The 26,483-nt window shown below is 41.4% G+C and overlaps 1 protein-coding gene across 8 annotated transcripts in view; it reads right to left on the bottom strand.

Annotated features, from left to right (window-relative positions):
• Positions 1 to 13,925: 13,925 nt before the first annotated feature.
• Positions 13,926 to 26,483, bottom strand: part of IKZF2 (IKAROS family zinc finger 2) — a 113,752-nt gene continuing 101,194 nt past the window's right edge. For all 8 annotated transcript variants that reach the window (XM_083473858.1, XM_083473862.1, XM_083473864.1 and 5 more), the window contains one exon: positions 13,926 to 25,965. In XM_083473858.1, coding sequence (XP_083329984.1) covers positions 25,241 to 25,965 — 725 coding nt within the window. In that variant the 3' untranslated portion in view covers positions 13,926 to 25,240. The remainder of the gene's footprint in view (positions 25,966 to 26,483) is intronic.

Here is a 26,483-nt window from a genome sequence, read left to right as displayed (position 1 = left end):
GTTTGACTCTCTTAAGGGCACTTCCAGGTGGTCATTATTTTTAGGTCACATTCAATCACATATTGGCAAACTCAGGTTGTTCCAAATAAAGCTGATTTGGAGTTCTTACCCAATAAATCCACTTCCCCAAACACTGGACCTTTTGTAATAAGAAAAGTGACGAGGAAATGAAGTGGAGATTGCAGGAGAACACCTGCTTTGAGGCCATCGCAATTAGCCTCCCCACAAACATTAAATGTAAAACAGTGTTTAATCTGCCTGCAAACAGATCAGAATGAATGCTCAATAAACAGTTGTCTGAAAGCATCCTTAGTGTGTACATTGATTCTGAATTTCAGAGTTGAAACAACCACCAAGCATTTCAACGTTAACTTACAGTAAGTTATAAATGGACATCAGTTCTCTGTTACAAGTCACATAAGTAAAATTGAAATACAGTTTCCACGTGTTTCTCTCTTTCCATGGAAGACTTGAACTCTGTAACCTTGCGCTATTAAGTAAAAAGTGCCACACCTGTCTGGACTGTATTTCTTTCACAGATTTACGGTGCTGAATGCCGAAACAATAAATTGGCACTTGTTTCATTCTTTCCTCTGGGGTTAAAAAAAGTGAACGGGCAGGTTTTCCTCATCTTTTTAAAACGTGGCCTAGGCTTGAAAGGCAGAAACAAAATACAAATGGTACAGATTCTAACTTAGATACAAGAGGTGTGTGGTGCAAGCAGCCTTGCTCAATCCTGACAAGCTACGCTCACATTTTGGGTATCTGGCAATTGCGGCCACCCACTTATGGTTTATAGAATAGTACAGTATTTATTTGTTCAACTTATATATCACTCTTCATAAAAATAAAAAAAACCTCCTCGAGTGGCTTAAAAAACATCACTCAGCAGATACAATTAAAACTCAATTGCATTTCCAATATGAAGAATATGAAGAATAACTTCCAAACAATTACTCCAGCAGCAGCTCCAATGCAATATTATTTCACTTAAGCTCCCCAAAGGCCTAAGTGAAAAGAGGCTTCTTTAGCTGACATCCTGGAATGCCCAGTATCTCTCTCTATTATATTTACACTCATCAGTCGTCAGGCCGATGGCCAACTGCATTTGCTTGGGCAAGTGAGCAGGAGGGGGGGGGGGCAACCAGACCTTCTTCCTATGCTTCCCTGTCATAGTTTTTGAAGGGCTGCTGAGAATTGTCACTCTGTGAGGGGTAAACTACAGTGCCCAGAATTATTTGATGGAAAGAACGTGCTTTGAATGTGATATAAAGCTTTAGTGTGTATCCAGCCAAATTCTCCAAAATCATTTCATAGCAGAAATTAACATGAATGGGGTCTGAGTTTTAAAAAATTCCCTTCTCGCCTCTCTCAAGGTTTGTGTATTAAGTAATTGATTTTCAGTTTATTTCACAGAGCTGTTTAGTTGAGAAATAGTGTTTTGACTCCTTCTTGGGAAAATATGAACCAGAGGTTTCATAGGAACACAGGAATCAGATCAGGGACCTGTCCAGCTCAGTACTGTCTGCACCAGGGGTGGAGAACTGGATCTGACAACTGGACCAGATGGGGCTCCCCCACCCCTGGCAGGCCACTTTGACAGGTGGATGGGACTCACCCACCTGCTGATCACCTGGTGTCAGTCACTAAGACGTTAGGTGACTCATCTCCCATACAAGCTGCTCTACAAAGGAAAATGCAAACCCAAACAAGGCTTGAAGTTTCCACCCATCAGCTGATAGGCGGTGACGTCAAGCCTTGCTTTCCGCAGGGATTGGCTGTGCTGCTGAGTTCCCCATGGCACATGCTTTGCATACCCACAAGGATACTCATACCCACAAGCCCATGGAGAATTCAGGAGCACAGCTGATTCAGTGGGCTTGAAGTCAGTTTCTACCAGCTGATAGGCGCTGATGTCAAGGCCCACTTTGGGAAGGGATTGGCCCCATGGGGACTCCATAGTGAAGCCAATGCCAGCTAGCTTGTTCTCAGTACTGGTCAGCTGATTGGCAATGACAGCAAGCTTCTCTTGGCTATGAACGACGACATCCAGTTTAGGGTAGGTGGGCATGGTTTGGGCATGGCAAAATGAGGAGCCAGGCCAGGCCTTCTTAGGCCAAGGCACGAGAAGCCCTTGTTCCTCCCCCTGCCTACACTGACTGGCTGTGGCTCTCCAGGATTTCAGCAGGGGATGGTACCAGCCCTACCAGGAGATGCTGTAGGTTTGATCTGGAACCTTCTGCATTCAAAAGCAAATGCTCTCCCACTGAGCTATTTTTACTTATTTTATTCATTCGATTTGTACACTGCTCTTCATCCAATAATCTCAGGGCAGTTCACAGCATAAACATACAAAACAAAAACATAAAATACATAATAAAAACTAAAACAAACCTATACTCCCCATTCATCGTACACAAAGTTGGGGAACCACTGGAAGAAACCTTAATGGTGAGAATAACTGATACACCCCGTGCCCTTTCATAGCATCCTTTCCTCCTCCAATGTTCAGTCAACTTGTGCCAGCTGTGGGGGATATACCTTACCATTTGCACTGCAAAGTGCCTGGAAATGTGGAGCCCCATCCACGCAATGTAGTGTGGGAAATATCGGTCCCCTCTTATCTAAATCACACTGCATTTGTGCACCCATGCAATGACCTGTGCATGTAATTCTTAAGCCCGGAAGTGAATCGCTGGGCAAAAGCTGCCACTTTGAGTCACCCAGTCAAGTTGACAGGAGGACAACACCACATTCTTTTTCACTCAGGCTTTTGTGCAATTGCACTTGCCAGGAAAGCAAGAAAAGGTGAGGTGTTGGGTTCCCTCCCATTGTGGCAAATATTAATATGGGATGTGCTATCTTCCTTGAATAGTTAGAATAGGGTGAGGTGGGGAAAAGAGCACCACTTTAATTCCTCTGGCTGGAGTAATCTTTTTTTCTTCTTTTTAGTATCTCCCATTGTCTATTGAGTGTGTGGGATGTACGGTTAGTGAGAACACTCTGTAATGGTTTAGCATGAAAATTGCCCCCCTTTCACAAGTGGCCCTCTGAACTGTGGCCCTCTGAACTTTAGTGTAATTCTTTGTCTCCATTGTTATATAAGACATGGTTATAGGAAAAACTTTAAAAGATCATTAGAAAAAAGTAAGGTTACAATGCTATAACATTGGCCGAACTGTTCCCAATACTAGTGAAGAAAACACAATATTTATCCAACTACTGCCAGAAAATGGCTATGGGGGAGCAGGCATGATTTGGCATAACTGATGGTTTTGACATAGAATAGGTTGAACAGAAGGACCATTGAGAAGCCACATGCCAGAACCTGGATCTCTTTGACTAAGCTGTTTGTGTTAACATGCCCTGTACTTGGCTTACTACTGCTTTGCTGCAGGCAATGCTATTAGTCTCTCTCTTTTGATGAGCACGGTCCTTGTGCCAGGAATTAAACAAGCATTTGTACATACAAAATATGAATCACAAACAAATTGAGAGCAATAAACAGATGAGAGATAGATCACACTTTACATAACTAGACTATGTTCTTGTGTACAGGGGCCATGGCCTCTCGCTACAAGGCGTATTCTGTGAGACATTGCAGGTGTATTTCTCAGGGCTGCAAGGAGCAACAATAACAACAATTATCAGGAATTCCTGAAACAGGCCAGTCCTGTGTCTAGAGGGCAAGGAAGACCCTGCTTGACTGGCTACCACTTGAACCCCAATGTCAAGTTCTCAACCTTGTAGATCGTGGGAGATGAAGGTGACAGAATACCAAAAGCCCAGGATTTTCTTTTCAACTTTTTAATTATTACTATTTTTTTAAAAAAACAACAACCCCAAAACTGCGGTACGAAAAGCACACAATTCTGTGCAATAGAGAACTTTGATTGCATTTGTTCCACCAAGGCTGTTAAGACAATTCAGGGTCAAACTAGATGCATTCAGGAGATCGCTGATTTTTATCTCCTTGGTTGCCTGGCGTTGTTATATCAGTTATTAGTTCCATAGCTTCTTTGAAAATTGGGGGTGTGGTGCTCTGGGGGAGACTTTTAACCCTTCCCTCGTTTGCCTTTACCTCAGTGAAAAAGGCCTCTTAAAGCTGCTATTATCTGTGGAGGACCAGTAAAAGTTACAGCACCTGTACCTATCAATAAAAAGCAGGACACCAGTCAAGATATAATTAAAACAAATCCATTGCAACACTGAATAGCTTTTACAACAACAATAAAAAAGCAACAACACCCTCATTCCAACAAAAAACATAAACGCCTCAGGATCCTACCCATTTATAATTAAATTCCACACTTTAACGACAGAATCAACAGTCCCCCCTACTAACTAACCTTTGTCCACCTTCAGTGAAGCTGGCAGCAACCAAAGGTTGTTTCATTCTGCCAAGTCCAGGCCTTTGGTCCACCTGCCTCACTATGGTCTCTAAACTGGCTGGCAGCAGCTCTTCAGGGTTTCCGTCAACAGCCTTTCCCAACACCACCTAGAGACACCAAAAATAAACTGGAGACCATTGGTATGCAAAACATCTGCACTACCACTGCACTGCAGCCCTCCGCCAAAGGAAAGAAGGGTTAAAAACCTTATCCTGGTCCCTGAGCGCCACTTCCATAGTTTTAAAAGCAGCCATGCAGGGTTAGCTGTTTGTTTTAATGGCAAATCACAGGAGATCCTCATCCGAGTTCTCCTGCATCGTGTCTGGTTTGGCCCTCAGACATCACATCAAACAGATGATTGCTGGTGCCAACCATAGTTTAGAAGAACCCTGAACCTAGCTTGAGTTTTCACATCTACAGGCACATCATAGTTTAGAGGTGATTGCCTGTTTTCATTTGGTCTCCAGTTCCCTGGAGCAATGATGAGGCTAGTCATTTCAGATGCCACATCAAACAAGCAACAGTTAGCACACACCAGGGTTAGGAAGTCCACTTTAAAGAATACAGTCAAGCTTCCTGAATCATGGCTTGATGAGAAACCTGGATTGAGAAACCATGTGTTTATTTATTTTAATAAAGGGATAAACAATTATGACACTGGGATTGAAAACAATGTCAAGATTGATTCTAATCCTACATGTTTGAAGTCATGTTTTAATGTAAGTTGTCGGAATGTTTTTATCTATTGTTGCAAGCCACCCCAATCTCTGAGCAGTGCAAGATTCCAGGGGTTCCAGGCACTTCCCCAGGGTTTGTGTTGCCTTCAGATACTGTGGTGTCTTTGGAATATATGGTTTATTTGCACATATGTACAACCTTAGCCTGTGATGGAGGGCTTCGCAGCATCAACACCCCAAAAGGGTTTTGCTTTTCACATAGCCATAGCCCTGGATTCCAGCAGAGATCAGGCATGGTTCTGTCTCCCAGCTGCCCAGCCTGCAGCCTTGCTTCTAGTTGACACACACACAACTCTCAGCTTTGGCCTTTGTCTTTCTAACTACCAGCGAGTTGAGGAAGGGAGGCCCACCCAGCTGCCATATGGTACAGAGCCACTTCGTTTGTTAGCTTAACTACCCATATTTGGGCCATTACCTCACTGGGAAGCTAGCCTGGCTATTCCATGAATTTGAATCTGTGCTTAGATTTTAACACTGGATCCAGGAATTAGAAGGGTCTTGTCATACAGCCTCCCCAAAACTCATAACAAGAGAGCGAGAGCAAGAGCAAGCACTTTGGAAAGGTAAAGGGGAAAGAATCTGTGTGCTAAACATGTCTTACAAAACTCCTGGGATCTTTTTTCTCAGTTCATACTTTTCATACTCTGCCCTGACCTTTTGTATATACGAGTGCACTTGTCTTCAGGGTGTTTGTCCTCACAAGACCTCTGTGCAAAGTATAGCACAATCATACCCAACCTGGTGCCCTCCATAAGCCGTTGGACCACAGATCCCACCAGTCCCAGGCAGCATGTCCAATTCTCGGGGGGGGGGGAGTTGTCATCCAAAACCAGGTTGGTGGGGAGGGTCTTATTCCCATGAATTTGTGGGCTGAGCAGGTATTTGAACCTCAATCTCTGTCTTTTTTCTGCCAAGGCCTTTATGTCAATAATAGCTTTGGAACAGGCAGAATTTATAGAGGTAAATCATGTCCACACCACTGGCCGTCTCAGGCCTGAACTGAACTGAGGAACCAGGCGACTTTTTAAAAAGAGGTTTGTATGTCACACATTAAATGAAAGATATTTTGCATGCCTATCAACCTATCCTCTCCCAACACACTTCTAGAAACAAAAACTGTTTTTCAGCTGCTTCCTTTCTGCCTTGTGACCTGAAAATTAAATATAGCACATTTCCATTCCAGCAACCCCATCTCAAAATTGTGGGGTGATGGATGAGGTGGGATAAAGGCAGAGCCCCCCAATAGGGTCTGTTAACAACACCCACACTGCAAAAGCAACTAAAATGATTACGAGGCTGGAGCAACGCCATGTAGAAATATTAAAATGACTGGGAATTTTTCATCTTTTTAAACAAGGCAAGTAGAGGGGCCAGACAGATATGGCAGACATTTATAAATGGTGTGAAGAAAGTGGATGGGAAGATTCAATACAGACAAGAGAGAGTACTTCTTCACATGACACATTGCTAAACAATCTATTTGGTTACCACAAGGTATGTGGATGGTGATCAATTTGAATGGCTTCAAAAGGGGATTAGACAATTTTATGGAGGATAAGGCATCAAAGGCTGGCAGTCGCGAAGGCTATGTCCTTCCTCCAGGAGCAAAGGCCTCTGAATACCATTTGCTAGAAAATACCAGTTGTGTTCATGACCTGTCCATCTGGTTGGTCACTTTGGGAAACAGGATGCTGGGCTTAGCCAACGTAACTCTTCCTATGTGCTTATCAGTTGCCTGTTCTGCACACCCTCTGGAGAAGCAGGTTTGCAGCTTGGGGGCACTTCTTGTGTCACTAGAGTCTCAAGTGAACTCTGTGGCCAGGCCTGCCTTCTACCTGAACCTGGCCACAGTAACCTCAAGGCTTGATTACTACATCATGCCTCTGTATCTAGTCCAGAAGTTGCAACTAGTGCAGACTGCTAAGACCAGACTGCTCACAAGTGCAAGGTCTGGCAACATGGAGAGCAGCATTGGTTGCCAGTTGCCTACCAAGTCAGGTTCAAGGTTCTTGCTACTGTGCCAACTTCAAAGCCCCCCCCCCAAATTGGGCCCAAAGTAGCTTCAAGATAATCACGCTGCTTATGTTCCATCTCAGTCGCTGAGATTCTCTGATGGGGCACAGCTAGTGGTTCCCCACGCACCTTCGCTAGGGACTGGGTCTTCAGTGTGGCAGGCCCTGTCTTGCTGAAATCCCTGTCAGTAGAGGTTGGGCAGAAATCATCCCTGCGTTCTTTTAGACATCTGAAAACTGTGTCTCAAAGGCAGACCTTTGAGATGTGAATTTATTTTACCAACAAGTATTTATTTATTGGTTTCTATTATTTAATACCATGAATACCCAAGGCCATGTTTAAATGGGAGGTATTGGCTTAAACTACAGATATAAATGAGGCAGAAATGCTCTCAGTACTTTCCTATTCCACTTTTGTTCATATCTGGAGCACATGAAGACATTTCTAAATCTTCCTAACTGTGGTTTGGAGTATTCTTGTCTTGGTCCTATCGATAAGAACTTTCTCAGGCTTTCAGTTTACAGAGTTTTTAAAAGCAATATTTCTTTTCTTGTACTGATAGTGTCAGCTGAAACAAGGAACTCTCCTAATCTTATCCAAACATTCTATTATGTGTACAGTTACTCCATGTTTTTGAATCCTATTTCCCCAGTATTGCAACCATCTTTGTGATAATAACCATTTCATCATACTTTTATTATCACTTTATCTTTTCCTCACACGAAAGAGAAATTCATGTGGTTTGAAGACATGACAAGACTGTGACAGTATCACTATGGCTTTAAAGAATCATAATTCTAAGTATGGAAGGGGTCAGAAGGTCATCTGTTTCACTCTCCATCCTGTTGAAACTGTTCCAAACACAAGAATTCCTAACAGTTTATCTTGTATAATAGCTTTACAGCATGTCTTCACCTTTCAAAATATGGTGCATCCCAAGCAAAGAGTAAGATTTTGTTGGTTAATTTGGTTAAAAGGGGGAAATGTAGATCTGGTATAATAAAATGAGGATTTTCCTGGGTGCCTAGAGTACTTGGGGCAAGTACTATTTGGTGAGAGAGACTCAGCAGAGATTTAAAATCACAAAATATGCAGCAAAGGTGTGGAAATATAGGCTGTTAGATCTTTAAAATATCCCCTTCTAGTTTGCATCCAAAGTCCTCCACTTCCCTTCGCATAGAAAGAGACCACACGTTTGGTAGGTTAAAAATGGTTTACTTACAAATTCTTCAGATTCATGTGCTTTCCCATACAGCAGCAAGAAAAGACAGGCAGTATAACTTAGGTCCCCAAATGGTAAGAGTTTCTACATTATTGGAATAGAAACACGAATATTGCTTGCTTAAGTGGGGTTCACATGATGGAAGTGAGAGAACAAAGAGTTTGGCAACACTTCCTCCCAAGGTGAAGGGGGGTGACCTGGCTATGCCTGGCAGAACAGCTTACTCTATGGTCTTAACTCCTCCATGCATTAATCAGAGTTAGGCATGTTGGTTATATGAGTATATCTCACAGATTTAGCATACCTTTTGTACCTGCAAGCAAAGAATAGATGTGCTGCCTGATCCTATGAATGTTAATTCGGAGATTAGTCCTCTGCGCTCAGTGAAGTTTACACATTAACAACCTGTATGATTAACAGCCATTAACAATCTATATCGCTGTTGCTGCTGTGCCTCATAGCAAGAAAGAAATGTCTGGAGTTGTTTGTCTTTCCCCACTAAGAAAAACTTCCCTAAAGAGAAAATCTGAGTTTGCCCACCAAATGCAACGTGTGTCTGAAAATGTATTCCTTTTTCAGTTTATGAAATATTTTCTACTGTTCATGTTCTAGATATATCAAACAGAATCAAGCTTGTGATATGTGTACTAAAGAGTAATAAACTTCTCAAGTCCTACACATACATGCAACAGTGACATACATAAGTGATTTATACCATTTTCACCAAAGGATATATCTGGTTCTTTAATAATATTTTGATGACTCATTATTATAGAATATTCGGGGCATCAGCTGGGAGTAATGAGTAATTAAGAATAAAAATAAAGAATATAAAATAAAAAGAAGCAGTTGGAAGAAGATGAGCATTTGTAACAAATGACTTAAGTTCACCATGCAATTTATTTTTTTATTGCATTACATCCCACCATTTTCGCTAAGGAGCTCAAGGTAGCATACATGATTCTCCCCCTCCCCACTGAATCCCCACAACAACTCTGTGAGGTGGGTTAGACTAACAGCCAATGACTGTTCTAAGGTCACCCAGTGTGAAGATTTGAACCCTGGTCTGCGAGGTCCGGGTCTGACAGTCTAATTGCTATGCCACACTGACTCCCCGTTTAGATGGTCTGCATTGTCTAGGCAGCATTCCAGCCGTGGCCAATGAAAGCTTTAAGGGTACATATTTGGAGGAATACCTCCAAGCTGTCATGGGAAAAACACCTTTGAAAATGAGTAGGTGGAACAGTGATAACATCATATGATTAATTCCATAATGAGAGGTAACATCAAATGTCATGTGCTGCCTCAGGTCAATGATTACTTAAGGCAACTGGAATATGCACTCACTTTTCCTGTTTCCCAGTGATTAAGCAGTGGCTATCTTTGCTGACTAAAAATGCTGTACAGAAAGCACAGCTTTGCTGAGGACGATCACCTCCTTATTTTTGGTCAGACTTTAAGCAGGGGAGTAAAATCACATCAAATCATGGAAGGAAAGATAGGGTCAACATCTTTCCTTCACAATTTCTCTCCTGGTCAGTCGGGGAAGGCGAGAAGAGAGCCATATTTTCTCACCTTAATATTTGGGGGAGCTTGGGCTGCTTTGCACCAATACTTTCACCCCACAATTTCATGTGAATGCACACCAACCAAGGTAATTTGTCCCTGTACTGGGTCTGTGCCAGAAAATAAGTAGAGAATAACAGAAAATACCAAGTGGGAGATAGAGTTCTGGAGGTTTGAGATATATAGTGTTTGCCTTATGTCACATTCTCCCCTAGTTTCCTTTTTTCTTTAAAGACGCCATGAGTAATTTCATGCAGTCAATATTCTCATCATGAGGTGAGATACCATAGTCGGTGATTTATATCACTCTGTGATGTGTGCCCCCAATGTGGTGAAGTATTTTATTTATTTCATTTTAACCCCCCCCCCCGTTAGCCATAAAGCTCAGAGGTCATGCCCCTCAACCAGGGACACCAGCTTTCAGAAAGGTGTAGCTTATTTCTTTCTCATTGTTTCCAATAGAAGGGAAATCAGATATATCTATATAGATATATCACAACTCCCTGGAAAACAACAGAGTGAAAGAGCTCAGTGGTGCTACCCGGCCAGAGAGTGAGAGCGGTGGCAGCGGCAGCAAGGATTGGATAAGCAGAGGAGGTGCCTTCACGTCCCCTGCCAAACCTGTAGGATTCAATCCTGAGGCTTTAATCACAGATTCTTTTGTGTGTGTGTGTGTGTTTTATGGTACCACTGATTATAATTTTTTTTTATAAAGAAATAGGAATGAAATCCTGCTGTACTGAAGGTTTATGTCTATGATCTGTAAACAATCTCCACCCCAAGTGCCAGTATTCATTTTTCTCCTCGGTTGATGTCTTCTAGGCTATTGTGAGTACAGGTGCACCTTGAGAGCCAGTGTGGTGTAGTGGTTAAGAGCGGTAGTCTCGTAATCTGGGGAACCGGGTTCAATTCCCCGCTCCTCCACCTGCAGCTGCTGGGTGGCCTTGGGCCAGTCACACTTCTCTGAAGTCTCTCAGCCCCACTCACCTCACAGAGTGTTTGTTGTGGGGGAGGAAGGGAAAGGAGAATGTTAGCCGCTTTGAGACTCCTGAAGGGGAGTGAAAGGCGGGATATCAAATCCAAACTCTTCTTCTTCTTCTTCTTCTTCTTCTTCTTCTTCTTCTTCTTCTTTCCTAGTTTAAAAGATTTCCAGAAATAATGACAGTTTCATTTCCTGCCCTGTCTCAACTGCCCCCATCCCTGTACTCATAACTCCTTGCAGTTCTACAGAAAAACAGAAGTATCAAAGATCAGGAAAAAGGTTTAGGTTAAGACCGTTAGGATGAAAGATAAGTTGTTAGGCAGCTGGAAGCCAAAACATTTTATCTAAAAGAACAGGCCTAGCCATGTTTCCATCTTGATAAGTGTTAGATTGGACGTTTTTTACTTCTTCTTTTTTACCACGAGAGAAAGAACCACCAGAGGAAAGTTTGTGTCAGGGTCTTTACTCCATGATTATCAGGTAGGCTTGATAAGTTCAGGAAACAAGTCATATACATATCTGGCTAGGGGTGCATATAATACCAGGTTCTAAAACACACAAGAAATCACCAAAGCACGTATCTCTGAATTAAAGCACTCAGTTCTTTGCATGGGTTTTGTGCTAAAGGACAAAAGAGTTCTCATTAACAAAGTGAAAGCAAATTAGCAACGTTCACTAGTTAAAATATTTTGGATGCTTCTAGCTATGTTTCTGATGAAGAACAAGATCTTGAAATGTAAGGGTGTCACGATTCTTTACCCTGCGCCTTCAAAATGGATGTAGTAGTAGACTACCTTTGGTTTTTTGGTTTTGTGAGAATTACCCTTCTGCTAATTTTCATTGTTTTCTAAGTGACATGTGATCAGCATATAGAACTCAGAAACTTTTGCTCCAGTGGCTTCTACAACTTCTCTGAAATGAGTTTTAAACCCCCTCAGAAACCCTTGGGAGTTGCCTTTCCTTGGAACCCTCCAAGGAAAAGGTTTCCGTAATCTCCCATGGTTTGTTTGTATTCCAGTTGCGTCATCCTTACATCAGATTTGGTTAAACAGAGATCTACTAAGACTAGTAGATTGGGAAGAGGTAGAAAGCAGCGAACACACATCTCAAGAAGAGCTACCACTCTTCTTTTCCTCATCTTTTAAAAAGCCAACACTGAGCCATCATGCGCATTCTTAACAAGCATCACTTATAAATGCACCACTGGGACATAGGGCAGATGTTCTTATATGAGGTGGTGGAAATAAACATTCTTCTCTTTAGATTTGATTTTCATATTTCAGGGGATGAGGGGGGAAATGTGTCCAGCATATCCCCTCCTTATGCTTTTCATGCATTTCCCCATAGCTGTTCATAGCTTTGGTGCTCTGATCTGTTGCTGCTTCTCGGGCAAGGTGAATGCATTGTCCCCATGTGCCAAAGAAACTGTTACAGCTCCCCCACACATTAAGATGTGCTTCAAATGTCATGGTCTTTTGACCTCCTAGTTTAATATTTCTTTCTCTCAACCTACTGTTCCCCCCCACAAAAGAATCTGGTCCTGCTCTGCTGGATGAATTTCAACTGTTGAGGCCTGAGGACATGGGCAAGGTCAAGTGTGTGATCCACTTTGCATGTACTCAGTCCTAACCCCTCTTTGCTCAGGGTGGGATTGACTAGCTGGGTCCAAGAGTTGAAAACTGCCTTAATGGAGATGATGCTCTCAACTGCTCTAATGGAGGCAGTGGTCCAACTGCTGTTTTTAAGAACTCTACTCTAGATTCAGAAAAATGTAATAATGATTGCCTCCCCCCCCCCCGCTGTTTCCCTTGTGTTGGGCATGCATTACAGCACGTGGTCCCTGCACAACTCCAGGATGAGACCATGTTTCCAGATCAATTTCAATAAGGTTCAGGTCTGGATTTGGCATTGGCTGCTTTGAGAGCCTTAAAAGATTACCTATACCAGGGGGAAAGATGAAAGAGTGTCACCCTCCTGATTTTCTTGGCCCTCTCAGGAGCTTTTGATGCCACTAACCATGTTACAGTTATTTAGTTAAATCATTTGCACTTCAAAGAAATGCCTTCTGGACTTGGGAGCCTGGAGTGAGAATTGGAGGCACTGTGTGGTAATGGTTCTGATCCTGCCTGGATGGCATATTCCAGGTGATGCTTCCGGGAGCTCAGCTCCTTTGCATCTATGCTGTAGGGCTCTGCAAGTTCTGTGCTGTTGCCCCTGTTATTTAACATCTACACAAAACCACAGAGTGATGTCATCCAAAGGGTTGGGTGTGTGAAGTTATCAACATGCAGATGACACTGTAATAATAGATCATTAGCAGCTTCAAGATATGAGGCTGAAGCTAGACACTAGTTTCCAGTTCCTTACACCTAGTTCTCAGCTTATTTGGAAGTCTGAAACAAGGTGAGCAGGCTCAGTACAGAACCCATGTTCTCTAAAAGCATTCTTTGGGCTACCCAGGGTCATATATTCCCATAACCAGAGGACCATCCCCTTTGACCTCCACAAGAATTCTCGCCACTCTCCCTTCCTGCAGAGCCTAAAGGAAGGTTATAGGTACGTACTATGAGAAATTTTTGAGCTTGCAAGTGCAGCCTTGATGGAGCTTGTCCAGCTTAGGGGAGCACACTACTTACCGGTAAGTTACCTTGTTTGAGATACCCTCTGAACCAGAGCTTTCCAAACTGTGTGTCACAGATGTTAGTCTGCTGGCTGCAGTGTGTAGGTATGTCATGCAATATGTGTCCGTATCTCTTATAAGGGGTTAGTTTAACCTCGAGTTTGCTAGGAAAACTGAATTACCATGCCACGAAATGATGCATGTCTAAAAAGTGTGTCACCAACATGAAAAGTTTGGAAAGCTCTGCTCTAAACAGTGAAGCTGGCCTTGCACACAGTCTGCCATCAGTGTCTTCCATATATTTTAACTGGCTATCATATAATAGATAAGCATCAATTGTACTAAGACACTTGTTCCAACTTCCGAAATGTCCATGACAAGAGAGACTAAAGTCTTTTATGTGAGAAGTTTATTTTTATTGGTAAAATATTAAATAGTATACAGAATTAAAAACTGCACATACACATTTGAGAAATAAGTCTTGGACAAATTTTATGCTTGTTCCTGAGATTCCCTACATTTAATTCCAGTAGCTGTGCACAGTACAAACGTTCATAATATAATCATTTTCACAAAGTATTACAAAGTTTCTGCAGCTTTGTCTTGTTTATATACATAGTCAGACACTCTCTCTCATGTACTTTCTGCACTCATATCTGTATACAGTGCACACATATATGTACTGAACCATTTGTATGCATGTAAGCAAAGGGGGAAAATATGGCCAGTTTCAAGAACTATGCCATATAGCAGTTGTAGATGCCATTTTTAAAGGAACCCTTGCTTCCTTTACTCTAGAGTAGTACCATTTATTTTTAGCTTTGCCACCTTCTCTCCTAGAATGCTTCCAGAACTAGTGCTAGATCAACAGGTTCCCAGGCTTTGTGTGTGTGAAGACATAATGGGTTTACATCTCTCATACCTAGTAAGGGGTGGATCGGCCAACTGATAATTTCCCCAGTTTTAAGAGAACATTGAAACCTCTTTCGTGGCCAAGCTAAAAATTGGGACACACCTCTCCCAGCAGGATGAAGAGGAAGGGTAGGTAGTGACTGCAAGTTATTCATCCAAGCATTTCCCAATACCTGAATTTGTTCAATAAGGCCAGTTCCAAATGATCCACTGTTCAGCACTATTGCAATGATACCTGATCTAAAGCCCTTTCAAATTTTTGTACAACTCCAAACCCTTTTATTCACCTTGAGCTCTAATGTTTGTGCCATGAATCACCTGCTCATAACTGAGAATTTGCACAAATACTCACAAGCTAGGGAAGAAAGCATTAGGTCATGTTCAATTTTGATACATGTCAAATTCAACCATAGGCAGACTAGGAATCCATGGAATCCCAATATCTTCCAACTCCCCGAACTGACTTGTTCATATTCTGCCTCCCCCTATCAAACATCTCTAAATATTCTGCCAAGAATACATTACAAAAATAATTAAAACGGATGTAAATATTCAAGATTTTTGAGGGGATGAGGAATCACATAAGATAATAAAATTTATATTGAAGCTACTGCAAATTTTGGAACTACTTGACAAAGGATTGAGTGGTGACAAGAGCAAAGTTACAGGTTAATTCAGAAGAAGAACATACGTAATTAGAAACCTTACTGGACGAAGTGCACATAATGCAAAATGCAGCACATCTCCTTCCTGAAACTTTCTGCCACTGTGATAGATAAAAACCGTTTCAGAGGAGGCACTTCAAATATGCAAACTGGGTGAACTCTTTTCCCTCTTGAAGTGACGACAGGAATCGCTGCCAGTTCTTAAGTTCATATGCACCCACTAAGATTCCCAAGAATCTGAATTCTGCACTAAGTTCTAGAATATGCATATTTCAAATGTCAGCAGGAATTAGCTTTGAACTCTTGCATTTAATCATGCACAATAGCAGCCCCAGAATTCTCCAGAACAGGAATCCACTTATCCACGCACTGGCTAGCCAAGAGCTCTCTGACTAAAAGCACACACAGAACCCAGATCCTCTCCTCACCCAGCAGAGCACAGATCCCTTTGCCAAAGCAGAGCAGCAGCAGCAGCAGCAGAAGTCTCTTTCAAGAGGTAGGATTGATTCCTGCTGTTTCTTATCTTCTCTGTTAAGCTAAGAGAAGACTAACTACTCAGTTGCAAGACCCACTATCTTCAAGACCTTCAGAGAACTTCAGACATTGCCCTGACTAAGTTGGAAACCCAACATCTGGTGGATGTCCCTCCAATCAACCGTCAAACTCAAATGGAAATCTTTATGGAGTAACAGAAATAAAAGTTGAGCAGAGATTTTCAGCTTGCTCTGAAAAACACATACTTTAAAATCAGGTGGGAGACTCCCTATTCTGAATGCACTTCACTTCTTTAAATAAAAATGCTTCTTAAACTTTCTTTTCTTTTGGCAAGTGCTTAAAATACAAGATTAATTTTGCTAATCTTGCACGTGCGCTCTCTCTCTCTCTCTCTCTCTCTCACACACACACACACACACACAAACACCCCCCACATAACTCCCCCCCCCAAAAAAAACCCCCAGCAACCACTATGTGGTTTTCATGCTCGGTAACAGTTTCCCAAAGAAATTCCCAAGGATTTTCATTCTGTACCTAAATACATATTTACAGCACAGCAGATCCCACCTATTGAGAAATAGGCATTAAAATACACTAGATATATAAATAAAGCATGATATATAAAACAAGTCCTATCACAACAGATAAGGCAAGGAGAATTCAAAATCAGCTGTCCTGGTCAGAGCATGTCTGCCTGCACTCCTCTCCAGAAACAAATTTCCCACCAAAACAAAGCCTACACTAAGTGCTCTGAGTCTAACCCAGAATTTTCCAATCCAAAAGACGTTTTCAATGGGCATCTGCAACCTCTGGACAAGGCCCATTCGGGGAGGGAGGACATTAGCAATGTTAAGTGCCTTACCCAAGGAAAAGATGGCAGTCCTACCTAGGAGGAAACCAAACTGCATGGCCTTAACAAGCAACCTGCCAAGGCTGCATTGCTCAAAGGCACACTTATGAAGAGAAGCGCGAAGAAGAACTGGGGCCCCCTCAGCTGAATTAAGGGTAGTTCTCACTAGCCTTTGCTCAGCATCTACTGTTGCCCTGCAAAGTAAGAAGAATTGGGAAGGTGCAGTTTTGGAATGCTTGTGCCCACTCTATTTTAACCATTGTACCACATCTAGTTCTGAACAAAAGTCTCTGCTAAAACTGACTTGTTTTAACTGTGATCCAGATAATCCTTCAAGGAATGGCAGAAAAAACCCTTGAAGGACAGCATACCAATCACACAGATATGCTTTGTGCATCTGTAGGACAGAGTTGGGAATGTTCTTAGTCTTAGGCTGCAGTCCTATGCTCGTTTATTTTGGAGCAAGTCGAACTGAACTTAACAGGACTTGCTTCTGAATAGACATGCATTGGAATGCACGGTTCAAGGGAGAGAGGCAATGGCAGAGTCCAAGAGGACTAGCCAGGGCTCCATAAGTGTGCTCCACAAACCTGCACAATGCGCCTGGATTTCAACAGCAGATGTGCCTGGGGCTCCTCAGTAGAGGAACTGAAGTGGAAACAGGTCTCTGAAGGTTCTTTTAAAACCACTTTCATTTACTTCCCTGCTCGCAATTTTGTTTCAGACTTTGAAGTAATAATTCAAATATTTAATGCACCATAAGACTTTTGAGGGGGAAAGTATTGCACATGAATGGGACAATCAGCCAGACAGGTTCCCCCACACCCCATCTTAAACTAAATTGTATGAATGATAGGTCCAAGCCTGCGTGCAGCAGGCTATAATCTAAAAACAAGTTCGAGAATGAAGCATCAAGAGCAGATTTGGCAGGTAGAAACCATACCCAGCAACAGGACAGACACAAAACCTTTCTTTTAAAGCATCAGGAAAGTGACATACTTTAAATCTTTCTAATCAGCTATGCATTAAAAGTTTCCAGTCGGTCATAAAATGATACACATTTTAAGAGAAATGCACAACCAAAAATTTAAAGGAAGGCAAATATACAGTATTATGATTCCACAGCGTTGCCATCACTAAGTAACCTATGTTTGATAGTTACAAAGATTATTTACCTTTATATATATCTCAATATATATCTGTATATATATATATCTCAGATCAACTGCTTTCTTCTTCTTTTAATACAAAACTACACTTGAGTACAAAAATATGTAAACAGACTGTACAACCAACAACAAATTAAAAATGAAAAACAATACAACTCAAAGCTACAGGAAACAAACTACAACATGAGACCAAAACAAAACAGAGAGAAAATTCCTACATGTGACATGAAACATGAATATGGTCAAGATTTGAGAGTGCTTGATAATAGGTCAAATCTGTAATCACAGTTTCAAAATCTGAATTACTACAAAAATAACCCAAATCCTTCTCTTTTGTTACCGTCTCTCACAGACATGAACATCAAGTTCTACTATGTACTGTAAAGCAGAAATAAATCTGAAAAGCAAAGGCCTGATTCCACGCTTGGCTCTCATGGGAGCTAAGTCCCTAAATATTTCCCACTGAAATCAACTGGGCTTCAATGAGCTTCGTGTTGGCTGCATCACGCCCCAATTTTTAAAAATGACATCCAGATATTGTTTAGCACAGATATTTGCAATTGGTTTCCAAAAACCCAACCTTTCAACTTCGGTTTTGGGGGTTAGTTCTCAAACCTTGGGAGCCAATAAGCTCCTCTGCAAGCCCATGATCATGCCAACTCCAGCTGCAGCTCCACTTAACGTGCTGGTGGTTGTTCTGGAGGCACTGGGCTAGGAAGGAGAAGCTCAAGAAGAGGGACTGGGACCTTAGAATTTAATTCTGAAAAATAAAATGTTTGGCACCAAAACTGGTTTTCTAACCCTATTGCCTATTTCTAAACCCATTTTTCTATTTTTAAGAATTACAATTTGAATTTATAAATAATCCTTGAATCATAGGATTGCAGGGTTAGATGGGATTCCGAGGGTCATCTAGTCCACCCGCCCAAGACTGGAATGTCAGCTAAAGCATCCATGACAGATGGCCATTCAACCTCTGCTTAAAAACCTTCAAGGACAGAAAATCCACCATCTCTCAAAACACACCATTCCGCTGTCAAACAGCTCTTACTGCAAGAAAGTTATTCCTGTTATTTAGTCAGAATCTCCTTTCTTGCAACTTGAAGCTACTGGTTTTGGGTTGGTGTTTAACTTAATTTCTTATATAAGTATTTATGGTGGTGTTCAGTTACCATGCTTATGCTTGCACAGAAATCCCTAGATCAGATTTTCGGGGGCAAGCAGGGGTAGGAGAGGGAGAAAGAGCTACATTGGATTCTACTCATATTGTGTCCCAGGTAGCAGACAGTAAAAGATTTGATAATCTCTAACTTTCAGGGTTCCCCCCTCTGTGTAACTCTAAAAGCCCCACCACCACTCCAAGGCAAACTTTCTTGCAATCTAGTTACTCTGAAGTTAGCACAGACACACCCCCATTCCATCTCTATTGCAAGAGGCTTCTCCACGCGGCATGCAACTTTCAATATAAAAAAACCCCTCTCTTTGTAACTCTACCAGAAATAATAAGAATCATGACGATGTTATTATTTGCACCCCACCTGTCTGGCTGGGTTGCCCCAGCCACTCTGGGTGGCTTCCAACAAATAAAAAAGCTTATGAGAAGGAGTTTCAAACAGTGCTCCGTGGAACCCCTACTGAACATCTGATTGCAGGGTTTCCTGAATGGAAGGCCATCGAGAGACAGTTTGACCACCACTGCTCCTCTTCCTCTACAGCAGGCACATCCAACTCCCAAGAGACTGTGATCTACTCACAGTATAAGACAACTGCCAGTGATCTACCCATTTCCAGAGTTGGGGGTTTTTTTTTTGGTGGGGGTGCAAAGATCGACCAGGAGTGACCAGGGGAGATCGTGATCGACCTGTTGGACATGCCTGCAGCTGTTGTACGGATGTTCTAGACCACAATTTCAGTCCAAGAAGGCCAACTGTGAGGGTCAACAGGCTTGATCAGTGCATAACATAAATTGCGTGCACCACTGGAACAAGCCCCAGAATCCATGGGTAGGCATAGAAGGTTTTAGAAGGTTCTTGGAAAATTCAATGAACTAAGGGTTTGCTGCCAATCAAAAGCCAAAACTGGGGAAATTGCTAATTTGTACGGTCAAGACCCAATACAAAACAAGTGAATGAAAAATGAGTGATGTAACAAAACATATTTTTGTATCTCTAAGCAGCCATTTAACTGTGCACTCTTACATACGTCTTCTCAGAAGTAAGTCCCATTGAGTTCAATGGGTCTTAATGTCAGTTAAATGTGTATACTTCATAGCCTGTAATTCTAAGAAGCCTAAGGTTAGGTTTCTGTCAGTTTGAAGTTTTCATTTAGGTGAAATTTAGTTAATTTTTCAAGGGTTTTACTGAAACAAGAGTTTAAAGGTCAAATTAAAATTGAACCATCTGATCAAAATCAATAGAAGCATTTCCATTTTGTTTTACTTTCACAACCGACGCATGCCCTGCTTGGAAAACAGAAAGATCTTCCAGTTTCAAAGCATTGTTATTAATAAAAACAAAAATCTCCTAAGCAATTTCCCCTCCCTCCATTATGTTAACGCTAAGTAATCAACTGAACTTAAATTGTGGGCAGTTTTGCCTCTTGAAAACTGCCAGAGATCCTCAAATTTCAAGCTTGACATAGAACCTATAGCAACCCAAATTTTGAAATAATTATGCTGATTCCACGCTGTTGGAGATTCAAATTCAATTTCTTCTTTTTACAAGCTTATTTCACCCTTATTTTGACCATACTGAAGAGTTCACTTTATATGCTGCCAAGCTTCAAAGCAGCCAAGCTGCAAGCCACAATTAGTGCCTCTAAGCTCAGCCGACCCTTCAACCAAAGTATTCCAATATGTTTTTAAGGACTGCAGCCTTATTAAAACATTGCAGAATACAAGTTTACCACATTAAACTCTTTGATCATTGTTCTTGCAATAATACTTCACACTGCTCTAATCAATATACTATAGTACTTTAAGAATATTGAATATAATCTAATCTAAACCCTCACTGTTTAAAACATGCCAATAAATACTTGTTGGGAGATGCATTGTGTGAGTGAGTGAGTGTGTGTGATAAATACAAAACAAATGAGAAAATCTTGAAAAGGTAACAGATGCAGTAACATCTATTACTCCTTAAAGCCTTGCAGAAAATGTATGCTCTATCTCAGAATTGAACATTATCAGATTTGAATCATCTAGGCATTGCATGAGTTTCAGCAAATGTTCAATTTACATGATACTTAAAAAGTATCCCCATTTAATTTGTAGATTTGGTCATTAATTCCAGGATAAGTAAGATAACTGAACAGGTCCCCTTTCCCCCTAAAACCCCATGACTTGTGGTTACCTCCCACTGTTCAAACTGCCAATAGAATGACATGTTTATGTGCAGAAGGTGTCAGGATGGCTGCATTTTATTAGGCTGGGATATATAAGGTCAATGGACTCACAGTTCTGTGGCTAAATCAGCACTGACACAGAGCCAAATAGAACAAATAGAGAGGTTATGAGGACATATGTAATGCAGAGGTAGGATTCCTGCACCCAGCTCTCTCCAGACCATAGTATTGCTCTTCTGACAGATCTGACATAAAACAAAGGTTTTCTGATATTGCTAAGCCAGGAAGACCAATATCAAAAATACTGTTTTTTCTTCAGCAAATCATTTTGCTTATTGAAAACTGATCAGTACAGAAAGCGATGCCTCTTTACTTTCATCTGTAACGTTAATCAGCAGGAATGACACTTCCCCACCTGCCTCATATAGCCCAGTTTGACAGAGGAGTTCCTGGCAACATATGCCCCATTCCAGGATCTCACACCCTGTCCTTCTGAAACCCTTCAAGGGTGCTGATGAACACATTTCTATGGGAAACAAAAAGCATGCTAGAGCTGCCCACCCCCCAAAGACCTCTTTTGTGATTGGACTGTATAAGCTTCTTGCTCTCTGAGTTCTTCCAACAACTGTGGAAGTGCACATCATGCGGTGCAATGCAATGGTGGGGCTGATTCGGTGCGGACACAACTTTACTTTCAACAGTCATCTTTGTGAACAACTTTTTGACAGCTCCCTTCAGGCATGGAAGCTTTCCAGTGGTATCAGTTGGGGGAGTGGGGGAAATAGTCATTCAGAATGTGACCTGCACGACTGAGAGCAAGAAGGAAGAGTGTTAGTGGCAGATAGTCTTTCCTGAGCTCTGCCTGTACCATGATTGCAGATTACAAGGAGAAAGGGAGATTATAAAACCATTTGGTTGAAAAAGACAGGGACTGGAATCCAAAGAGGCAACTGAGTGTGTTTCAAGTGTGCACCCATTGTTTTGTTTTTTCTGGCCGGCGTTTTTTTAGAATATTGCCAACCTGCTTTAGGTCATACAGCACGCTGGCAAGCATGGAAATAGAAGGAACTGCTTGCTTTTTCCTTGTGAAAAGCCTTTTGCCTGATTGCCAAGCTGCTTGTTGGGTTAAGAATAGTTCAAAGAGCAATTTGGGTGTGGGTGTGTGGATCTATTGTAAAAGTAGATCAGTAAAAAATGAAAATTTGTTTACACCATCACAATATGAAAATAGTAACCTCTTAATTAATTTAAACTCTCATTTAAAACATGCTTAAGGGAGCAATCATAAGTCAAAGTGAGATGTCAGTCAATAAAAGAGCACCTGGATAATTCAGGGCTTTTACATAGTAATTTTTCATCCTGGAATAAAAGTTTAAGTAAAAATTAAGAGGCCAACTATACAAATGTGGTCAGAACTCACCATTTTGCCCTAAGATTTCCTGCCAGGAAATCCTTACATCACATCAATATTTCTTCTTGCATTTTAGACGAGTTTATTGAAACTTTTAGTAGCTTCTGCATAACAACTGCAGAACACTCTACCCTTGAAACATAGATTGAACCAGCCAAACATGTTTCCTGGAGGAAATCTTAAATCACACAGTTCCTTTCTGCTATAGCTGCAGACCTGGAAAGGTAAGCAAAGCAACACGACCAAGCCCTCCAACCAGAGAGGAATAGATGATGAGCACATATACTGACAAGAGTCACCCTTTTGGTTTTACTGTAGTCAGATGGCTCATAAACATGTCTAAAAACACATCTCTAAGATCCATAACTACTTCCACTTGCAACCACCATAAGGGACATTTTGAGTTTGAATCAATGCTGCCACATAAAGCAAACTAAGAGGACAGTTGCCCATCCTTCTCGTCTTGTATTGAGAGAGTTGACTACCTTGTGTTTATTCTAATAGGCTGAAGTAAAATATATAAAAACAAAGAAACTATAAATAGTCTGCTCAAGATTTAAGAAACAACCTTAAAACCTTATCTAATTCAATTACATGCACCACTTTTAACTACTCTCTTCGTTTAACAAGAAGATGTGCAAACATCTCAACCCAAAGGTTGGGAAAACAACTAAGGATGTAAAAAAAAAAGTGAGGTAGCCACTGTTGTTTTTTAAAAAGCAAAACAGTATCTCTAAGCAAAAAAACCACAAACCTATTAAAAATAAAAGTTCAGAATCTAGCTCACCTAAGTACAGTCAACGGAGGGCTCATTTACACAACCTCAAGATTTGCAATCTCTTAATTTAGTTTAATTTCTCATTTGCTAATGATCAGGGAATTAACTAGAAACTGAAGTGAGTTGCTAGTCAAGAAATTAACCTCCAGATAAATTGGGGTTCTTGACTTAGTTCTATTTTAGCTTGAAATGAATGGTCATTTAAACAATACGAGGGCAGTATCTCTCATTTGCAAATGTGAGCAGAATTTACAACTGGCTGTGAACTCCCAAGTACACAGCAACAAGATGGGAAACGTTTGTGTGTGTGTGTGTGTGAGAGAGAGACACTAGAGAGGGAGAAAGAAGAGGGAATTAAGATTGCTTCACACACGATTGTTTTCCTGTATGTTGTAAGAATTCCATTTATCCTTACATATACTGTCATTCATGAAACAAGTATCTATTTTATTATGGCTAGATGGATGGAAACCACATACCATGGGTTTCATATGTTTACTTGTGGCAAAATAGACATTTGTGAATTTTTTACAAAACATGGAAGTGCCCCCCCAACCCAAAATTTGTGTAGAAAAAATGCCATGTGTGAAGCAGTTCTAATATTCTCTGGAAATCTTTGCATATGTAAACTAGAAATGTTGACTGAAACATGAATCAACCGCCACTGCAGTAAGAGCAGGTTGGAGGGGGGGGGCTGCTTCCCAGACCTCCTGTCCCTGCAGTTCCTGGGACATACCAGGAGGGGGAGGGGGAGGCAATGGTGGAGCCAATCGGGTTCTCCTGCTGGTGCGTTTGCACCACACTGAGCTTGCCGCCACGACAGCAACAGCAGTGGCAGGAGGTCAGATAAGCAGTGCCACCCCACCAACTGCCACACAGAATGACAGAAGCACCCCCAATCCATGATGCTCTGCTAACTTTAAGTCTAATTTTAGATGGCTGTTGAGCAATTAACACTGCAGAGAATAAAATGAAAAACAGAAACATTTCATCTTTAAAATGCATTTCTGATTAGTATGCCCAAGACTGTTAAGCAGCAGAATCTGTTACATAAAACTTGACATTTGCACCTCTAAAACTGCATTCCTAAGCACACTTACTAGGAAGGAAACTCCTGCTGAACTCAGTGGAGCTTACTTCTGAGTAAACATGCATAGATCTCCACTAGGATTTGAAAATATCTTTCATTGTACACAGGGCCCAACTAATTAAGTGCCTGGATGAAGCTGGGAAATTAATATTTATGACACAAGAACATCTCAGTAATTCTCTTGCCCTTTGTTTCAAAAGTGCATGTCAGGATGAGTAAAATAATATTGTAGGACTTCCAAGTGTCCTGCAGGATGTCTCGTCATAAATATAAAATCAAGCTTCTATTTTATTGTTTCAGTATTAAACCTAAGCATTTCATTTATATTCAAGAAAAGCAACACAGAACCCCAAGGAAAGTAGTTCACTGTAGGAAGTAATGTCTGAGTGAATAATGGTATTTGCTTGTGCTCCTAAATCTAAATAATTTGGGTTCGCTTTATACTAAACCTCCCCACACCCATGAGGAACAATTTTGCAAAATAATATTCCACTCCCAGTTCTCAACCCCCAAAATGTATCTACATATTTGAAAGGGCTTTCCTCTGAAATGTGTTTACCTGAAATTGTTTACCAAAAGCTGACAATTTGCTAAGACGTTAGAGCACCTAGTAGAGTTCAGCAGTACCCAAGGTATTACAAAACATACAGAGAAAAAAACCTGACAGAAAGGACTGCCTTTCAATTTCCACTGAAACAGTTAACACCAGTTTTCAGAGCAAAAGCAACAATAACAACAGAACTACTCTAGTCCCTTGCCTTCCTTATTTCCTTCCTTTCTTCCTTACCACTGGTACCAAGTGAGACTGGGTCCAGTATGGTTAACAACAAAAATAAAGTTTTTTTTTTTAAAAAAGCAACAAAAATAACAACAACAACAACAAAAGGTGTGTCAACGTCTGAGGAAAAGTGGAATTGTAAGTGCAGTATTTCTTCATGTGCAGTGTCTGCGGGTCCCCGCCCCCCACCTCAGAGTCCCCTTTGGAAGAGAAGGCCTAGTGGAACGTGTGCTCTCCTCGAACAATGTGTGAGGAGAACTCATAGCGGTCCTGGCTCCGGTAGCCACAAATGTTGCATTCTAATGGGTCCCGATAGCCATGACACCCCATGTGGATGGTGTACATGACATGGTCTAAGAAAAGAACTCGGCAGTGCTCACACTTAAAGGCCCTTATCTGCTCTCCTTCTCCGTTGAAAACTTTGTAGATATCCTTTAAAGAGCCCTTAGATGCTTTCGTGACATCCAAAGCCTTGGAGTCCTCCTTCATGTAAGCTGGGCTTTGCTTCCTTTTGGGATTTAAGGCAGGGTTTTCCTGGTAGGACTGGTGGTCTTCGTGGCTGCTCTCTGAGTCAGAGGAATCCAGGCAACTATTGCTGGCAGAAGCCTCTCTTTCCTGGGGCTGACTCTTTGGTCTGATGAGGGAGATGGGGCCATCCATGTTGTTTTCATTGCTGTCAGTAGTTTCTCGGCTCATTGGTCTTTCTATCCTGTTAGGGTTGTAGACCTGAGCATAAGCTGAACTTATGACGGGGGCCACATCAGCAATTGTGCTTGGCGTGTGCTGCATCAGGGGGTGAAGCGCCTCAGCCCCAAGGTAAGAAATGGCGTTGTTGATCGCTTGGTCCATCATGTGAGTCTGCATCAGCTCAGCATCTCTCTCATAGGGCAAGTTCGTGTCAAAATGTATATCAGGGTAGCCATATCTTATGAGCTTCTCACCTACATGAGAAGAACAACAATAGAGAAACAATAAGGAAACAATCTGTTATTAAACATGAAAATACAGAGATGTTTTGTGCATCCATTTTGTAAAATGTGGCCTCCATAAGAACATTTTTGGTCACTTACAGCACAATCCTGTGCTCAGAAGGAAGTCCTACTGTGTTCAATGGGCCTTATTGTCGGGTTAAGTATGCACATGATTGGCAGCTGAGGCAGGACTCTGAACTAAATTAAATTTATTACATTCTTAAATTTATTAAATTAAATTTATTACACTAAATTAGCAAGAGTGGAATCAAAGTGAAAAAGGAATGGGGAAAATCATCTTATGGATTTTCAGTTTGACACTCTGGCCTGAAGGTTTTCAATCTTTTTGAGTCCACAGCTCCCTTGACCAACTACATTCTTTCTGTGGTACTGCAATGCAGTGGAGCGATGGGACTGTGTGTTTAGGCCCATTTCCAAGGTCACTCTTGGCCTTTCTCAGGATAAGAGTGAATTTATGTAGCAGGGAG

This window comes from Podarcis liolepis, assembly GCF_965112155.1.
Source record: "Podarcis liolepis genome assembly, chromosome: 1".
NCBI lineage: Eukaryota > Metazoa > Chordata > Lepidosauria > Squamata > Lacertidae > Podarcis > Podarcis liolepis.
Note: the sequence above shows the minus strand (reverse complement) of the source record. Positions and strands in the feature narration are given on the sequence as shown.